Source organism: Sinocyclocheilus anshuiensis, unplaced genomic scaffold, assembly GCF_001515605.1.
Source record: "Sinocyclocheilus anshuiensis isolate Anshui unplaced genomic scaffold, SAMN03320099.WGS_v1.1 scaffold4058, whole genome shotgun sequence".
Taxonomy (NCBI): Eukaryota; Metazoa; Chordata; class Actinopteri; order Cypriniformes; family Cyprinidae; genus Sinocyclocheilus; species Sinocyclocheilus anshuiensis.
Window position 1 is genome coordinate 17,646 of NW_015548420.1, and position 6,985 is coordinate 24,630.

General features: G+C 40.0%; 1 protein-coding gene and 1 pseudogene across 1 annotated transcript; both read right to left on the reverse strand.

Moving 5' to 3' along the window:
- Positions 1-1,967, reverse strand: part of LOC107656754 (tripartite motif-containing protein 47-like) — a 14,072-nt pseudogene extending 12,105 nt beyond the window's left edge.
- Positions 1,968-3,254: 1,287 nt separating this feature from the next.
- On the reverse strand, positions 3,255-6,835 carry LOC107656755 (E3 ubiquitin-protein ligase TRIM39-like). The gene is made up of 7 exons (XM_016444700.1): positions 6,825-6,835; positions 5,664-6,216; positions 5,358-5,453; positions 4,755-4,934; positions 4,411-4,546; positions 3,949-3,987; positions 3,255-3,861 (listed from the first exon to the last, which is right to left on the reverse strand). Exons 2-7 carry the CDS (start codon positions 6,213-6,215, stop codon positions 3,323-3,325), a joined length of 1,542 nt encoding a protein of 513 aa, XP_016300186.1. The 5' UTR covers position 6,216; positions 6,825-6,835; the 3' UTR covers positions 3,255-3,322.
- Between the last annotated feature and the right edge of the window lie 150 nt (positions 6,836-6,985).

The window sequence follows — 6,985 nt, forward strand, 5'->3', positions numbered from 1 at the left end:
GAGGAGTTTGCTCTGTGCCCAAAGCAGGAGACGCCGAGTCATCCTGTAAAGGGAATTTGACCTGAGGCCGCCTTGGCGAATTATATAGGCTACCACAGTCATGTTGCCCAAACGGACCAAGACTTGGTGCCCCTTCTAGGCTGGCAGGAAGGTTTTCAGGGCCAGACAAACAGTCATCATTTTGAGGCAGTTTATGTGCAGGCATTGCTCATGGATCGACCAGGACCATACAGAGTGCCCCAGCCCGAGCTGGAGGCATCCATTGTGACTACCTTCCTCCTGGAGGTCGTTCCCAACTGTACGCCAGATAGAAACAAGTGAGGAGTTGTCCAAGGGGCCACAGCTTTGGTGCAGTGATGAGTTACCCTGACATAATAGCGGCCCAGGTGCCAGGTGTGGGACGGAACATGAGTTCATTGAAGAAAGCGATCTGCGAGCGCAGCAGGAACGGACCCAATGCTCTCGCAGCGAAAGCAGTCTGTCTCAGGGAATGCAGCCTAGTGTGAAGCTGTCAGCGATACAGAAAGTCGGTGACAGCATTCTACTCCGATCCGCCTAGAAGGATTGAATCGATCGATGAAACGAGGGGAGCCGATCCTCACGTCTAAAACTCCAGCAGATTAAAGTGCTGCGGGGAGAGTGAGCATGCGGGACCTGTGCTGGCGTGAGATCACTCAAACCCTATTGCTCAGCTCCGTGACTCCACCGTTTCTATCTCCGAGCTCACTGAGAGAGGAGAAATGAAGAGCGGGGCTGCCTTCATTGAAGAAGATGGTTTGCGAGTGGAGAAGAGTGAAACGCATGCTCTATGTGAGAGCATTCTGTCTCAGAGAGCGCACAGTCTTTCCGTGGATGCTGCACAGACAGGCAACACACTCACTGCATCCTTCTGCATAGTGCAGAGGTTCCCTGCATGAGCCACACTCGCTGCGCGACATTTGCAACAACATCACTAGCAAATTTGCTCTTCTGAAGCACCGGAAGGCTTCTTGATTGCAGAGTCAGCAAAGAGATGGTTTTGTCACTGAAGGAGAAGATTCTGATGAGATGGCGCTCTGAGCCAGCTTATATAGCCAGATGGCCCCACCCATTTTTGCAGGCTAGAGCGCCATTGGTTTGTGCAGCTACACAATCTTCTGTTGGTCACACGGTTTCATGTGATACAAATTCACCAAACTTGAACTTTGGAACATAGTGAAATGTGAAACAACTTCTCAGGAGCTTGCATTTCTGCTCTCCTGCATTCGCATACGTATGAATGGAAGTCAATGGAACGAAACGTGTAGTGTGACCGGCCCTTATCATAAAAAAGCCAAAAAGTTCTTCAACATGTCAACACAGAAAAAATAAAACTGCATTTCATGGGATCTTTATAGTGTTTTGTTTGTATCTCTTGCCTTCTTCTGATGACTCTCCTCCTCCACTCGACTCTCCTCCTCTACAGGAACAGTGTTGTGAGTCCTGTGGTCTCCTTCAGTGCAGAACAGACACACACTCGTCTGATCATCTCTGCAGAACAGCTCCAGAGGTCTCTCGTGTTTCTGGCATATATAATCCTCCAGATTTTCCACAGCGTTGATCAGTGTGTGTTTCTTTAGACGTGGGACTCTGTGATGAGGCTCCAGGTGAGTCTCACAGTAAGAGCTTTGACACATCAGGCAGGACTTCACGGCTTTCTGCTTTCTTTCATCACAGAAGTCACACAACACCTCAGATTTTCCTAGATCGAGCTTCTCCTTAAAGTGTTGCACAACCTCTCTGAGTGTTGTATTAATCTCAAGATCAAGTCTTCTGATGAATGTTTCATTACAGAATGGACAGAAGCAGATATGTGTGTTTGTCCAGCACTTGTTCAGGCAGGTTTTGCAGAAGTTGTGTCCACATGGAGTGGTGACTGGATCAGCGAACACATCCAAACAGATGTAGCACTGGAGCTCCTCATTTAGTGGACCACTGGAGGATGACATGCTGAAAAGATAAGTAATAACAATATATCATCTACATTACTGCTTAGAGCAGTTTTGATACAAATTTTGATGTGATTGAGTCATTTATTTTGTGTATGGATGTTGCTTTTTAAAAATGATTCTAACTAAAAACTTTTTATAAAGACGTAATAATAAATAAACAACATAAATTATGAACCAATGTTTATTTCAACGGCAAAGCAGCCATAGAGTAATATGTGACAGCAGTTTCTGACTGGAAGTTAGGACAGAGTTCACGTGATGTGGAACAAGCACAAACCATTCTTAAATTTAATGATGTTGCATTTTGTTTACACTTTGGATGTTAGCGTGAAGTTTCATAATAGTAATGCACTATATGCTCTATTATGCACTATATTCTAAGTCTTCTGAGGTCATATGATGCTTTGTGTGAGGAATGCAGATTCAGACTGGCACGGAGCATTCAGTCAAGTCACGTGTGGGAACCCGTGGCTTTTGATGTTGATGTTTAACCTGGTGAAATGCATATAAAAGCGCCATATTTGAACTGCGCACAAGCGTGAATGAAATTTAAGAGTTGCAGTAAAGGGAAACAAACTTTGTAAAGTGATGCTCAGATAAAAAATAATTTATTTTAGATCAAATATGTTTCATGTTTCAGTGTCTCTAGAGGATGCTGTGGTTTGTATAGGCATGACTTTCAGTTTTATTTTTATTAGTATTTTATAAAAATGGCTTCAGAAATTTCTTTATAATTTAATATTTAGAACACTATGGAAATTGTAAAAATGTAGCATACCATGTGGAATTTCACCATATTAAATCAAATTATGTCAACTTTCACCATAGCAGATTTGAAAAGCTGTAAGTGCTAAAGAGTAAAATTGAAGTTATGTATTCTGTAAAAACGAAAGTATACAAAAATTGTGATTATCAGAAATATAGACTCATAACAAATTGGATTCCGCACACAAAGTAAAAAAAAAAAAAAAAAGGAAATAGAAATTAGTTTCCATATGTCCATTGTCTTTACTTTACAGGGATATGGTTTAGCTGGTTAACATAACCAAGTTAGTCTCTGCTGGCAGATTCCTTAACTAAATAATCTTTCTCTATTTCCAGTCATTCAAATGCATTCTGATTCTTTTAATTGTTCAATTAAATCTTCTTAATTGTGGATCATACCCTCATTATTTCATAATATAAATTATAAATATATTTTTTTTGTTTGGTTTGGTGTGGAGATTCCTATTTTTGTTTTGATATACATATTTTAATCCTTTAACAGCACAACAGCACTTGCATAGTTAATATGTCCAGTTTTCATGTTTCATATTTCAGGGCAATTTGTGTTCAGGGAAGATGTGTTCATTTCAATTGACAGGTGAGATGATTAGTGGGTTTGAGTTTCTGCCTTCATTATTATGGCATGGGTTAAAATATGGATAGAGTTTGTCAGTGAAAGTCTGACCAGTGAGAGAGTAGATATGAGAGCTGGACTCCACGTCATAAAAAGAGACCAGACCCTCCTCATAATCCACAAACACTCCCACCTTCTCAGGTGTCTCTCTCAGAGAGAAAGAGACAGGTGGATTATCACAAGCTGTATATTGATTCTCATTCCTCAGAATCACAGTCCAGAATCCATCTTCAGGAGTCAGTGTGATTGTACCCTTCCTGTTAATGCATTCTCTGGCCACTCCTAAACTCCACTCAGTCTTTCCCTTCACCTGCACCTCATAGTAAAATCTCCCTGAACTGAATCCCTGCTTTGCCAGAACACAAGAACAGTCATCAAATCTCTTTGGGTTTTCTGGGACGTCCTGCTTAATGTCTCCATCACTGACTTGTTTTCCATCATCAGACAGGATGAGATATGGATTCGCTGTATCAGGATCCAGAGTCACATCCTCTGAGAGAAAACATATGTTCATATGTACTGATTATAAACAAAGTATTGTAAGTGTATTTAAATTAAATGGTGTCAGTCACACTGTACCTGCAAACTTCTGCACACACTTCAACCCTGTGGACACAGATGACAATAAGAGATGATGAATTATTTATCAAATTAATTTCAGGTTAACAGTGAATTTATCTTAATTGGCAGCACCAGTAGAATTTTAATGTACCTCATCTAGCAGTTTGTAAAACAGAATGCAGAATGTGTTTACAGTAAATACACTTCTAATGGAAGCCTAAGGTACAATCATGTAAGAGAGATTAAATGCAGAATTGTGAAGCTTGCATTTTTATATACTATATGTGTCCCTGATGTAATTATTAGTGGAATTTGTACAGGTATGTGGATAGTTAAATCTAAAAAGTTATTTTCATGTCAAAGTGCATGTTAAAGTAATACTGATTTAACTGGTTATAACATGAGTTCATGTTTGGATAGAGCTTCACATAAGAAATCTATTCACTGTATTTGATATTAACATACCAGATTGACAGAATTTTTTATTTAGAGTCCCATCTAGAGTTTTCTCCAGTTGAATCAGAACATTCTTCAGAGAGTACACATTCACATCACAGTCAATACTGATCTCAGTCCAGTTCTTTGTATGTACATGACTGTACAAGGATGAGAACATCTACAGCAGGAGAGAGGAGACTTAAATTTGATGCTTTTATTATTATTTTTTAAATGTTAGTTATTTTCCTAATTTGATATGATCACTGTTTCATTCTGTTCTGTGCGAATTCTGAAGTATGGTAAAAATGGTCAGAGCCTTTGTCTTACAGTGCCTCAACATGCAGCAATATTCTCTATTCTCAGTGATGATACAGATGTTGACAGACCTGCAGGAGGTGCAGATGATCGTCAGTGTGTGAGAGCTGCTCCAGCTCAGTGTTTCTCCTCTTCAGCTCAGTGATTTTCAGCTCAGTGATCTTCAGCAGCTCAGACTGACATCTCTCAATGGAGCGGATCAGATCAGTGAAGAGCTCAACACTGGCCGATTTCTCTTCCTCTGTGTTCCTCTGATCAATGAGATCAATTAGCAGATTCATTTATTAAGTATTTACATATTTATTTAACAGGATAGTTGAAGAAATATGTGCTTTTTAAAGAATCCCATTAAAGGTACACTATGTAACTTTTGGCGTTCTAGCGGTTAATAAAACTGCATGCGTCTTGCGAAAGAACCTTGTAAACTGAGCTACTGTGCTGTTTATGTACATGACGAGTCACACAGGTACTGGGCTACTCCACTGGTTGCCGTCTCGCTCAGTCCAAAATAGTCAGAATATAAACACTTATTATAGGCGTACTGTAATGATTGAAGATAAGACAAACACATTTTGGAACATGGATTCATGATGTACTCGCTCATTATACCAATTTTGACAAATTTGAACAAAAAAAGTTACATACCTTTAATTTAAGTAATTTTTCCCACTCACCTTTCTCAGCTCTACTGAGTGCTGGATCTCTTCAATCTTCTTCATTCTGTTCTGGATTATCTGCTGCACGTCTGTCTGTGTCTGAACCAGCTGAATCTTCATACCGAGAGAAATACAGACACATTTATCAATGATTTGCCATCTTCTATTAAGTAGCCTATTATTTGAATATTTATCAGCTTTTACAGATTAAATAAAAGACTGTTGGCTATGGCTGTTTTAAAAAAGAAAGGACGAGTATTTCAACATGTCAACACACAGGAAAGATTTCATGGGTGTTTATAGTGTTTTGTTTGTATCTCTTGCCTTCTTCTTTCGACTCTCCTCCTCTATAGGAACAGTGTTGTGAGTCCTGTGGTCTCCTTCAGTGCAGAACAAACACACACACGTCTGATCATCTCTGCAGAACAGCTCCAGAGGTCTCTCATGTTTCCGGCATACATAATCCTCCAGATTTTCCACAGCGTTGATCAGTGTATGTTTCTTTAGACGTGGGACTCTGAGATGTGGCTCCAGGTGAGTCTCACAGTAAGAGCTTGGACACGTCAGGCAGGACTTCACGGCTTTCTGCTTTCTTTCATCACAGAAGTCCCACAACACCTCAGATTTTCCTAGATTGAGCTTCTCCTTAAAGTGTTGCACAACCTCTATGAGTTTTGTATTAATCTCAAGATCAGGTCTTTTGCTGAATTGTTCTTCACAGAGTGGACAGAAGCAGGACTGTGTGTTTGTCCAGCACTTGTTCAGGCAGGTTTTGCAGAAGTTGTGTCCACATGGAGTGGTGACTGGATCAGTGAACACATCCAGACAGATGGAGCACTGGAGCTCCTCATTTAGTGGACCACTGGAGGATGACATGCTGAAAAGATAAGTAATAACAATATATCATCTACATTACTGCTTAGAGCAGATTTGATCATGCTAATTATGTGCAATTTAGTTAGTAATTTAGTTTGTGTACAAAAATGGACGTTGCATGTTAAAAAACTACTGTAATTGACTGGAAGTTGATGAATGTCTTGCCCGCCTCTCACACTAAACCTAACTTCACTGAGGCTATAAGCTCTGCTCTTAACATCCGGTCTGAGACTGCTCTGGTCTTTCAGATGGCTCTGCGGGACTCTAGTTGGTTACTTCTGGGTGGTAGAAGAAAACTAAATATGTGTCTCTGGGAGCCACAGTACAGCAAATGTAACGCAGAAAAGGGTGGAGGTGTAATATTTCAATCAAAAAGCACCCAATACACATCTGTAAATACCAGGGTGTTGTTTTTGTTTACTGGAGTTATGATTTTCACTGGACTTTTTTCATTCTGTCTGCAGTTCAAGTGCTTCTGTCGTCTCTCAAGTTTGACATGACAACAGACATGGACAGACAGCCAAATAAAGGACATAGTTTTACTAATATGCTGATACTGCTTCATGCTATTAAACTACTGAACGAGCTCTTTACATTTCCATCACTTACCTGTGAGTGAATAACAGTTTCTGAATAGAAATGTTGTTGTTTGAAAAAGCTTTCAGTTCATCTGTTAAGTTTCACTTTCACTTAAGTCTTTGACTCAACTGCAGTGACGTCACACAGTAGCTCCGCCCATAATCATGAATATGAAACAATTTCTAATTCCT

Excerpts from the sequence above, each read along its gene's own strand:
- LOC107656755 (XM_016444700.1), bottom strand. The coding sequence starts at position 6,215 with ATGTCATCCTCCAGTGGTCCACTAAATGAGGAGCTCCAGTGCTCCATC. Across the intron at positions 4,547-4,754 it reads ATCATCTGCACCTCCTGCAG|ATGTTCTCATCCTTGTACAG; the intron begins GTCTGTCAACAT and ends CTCCTGCTGTAG. Across the intron at positions 3,988-4,410 it reads AGATGGGACTCTAAATAAAA|CTGTGTCCACAGGGTTGAAG; the intron begins AATTCTGTCAAT and ends TCTTATTGTCAT.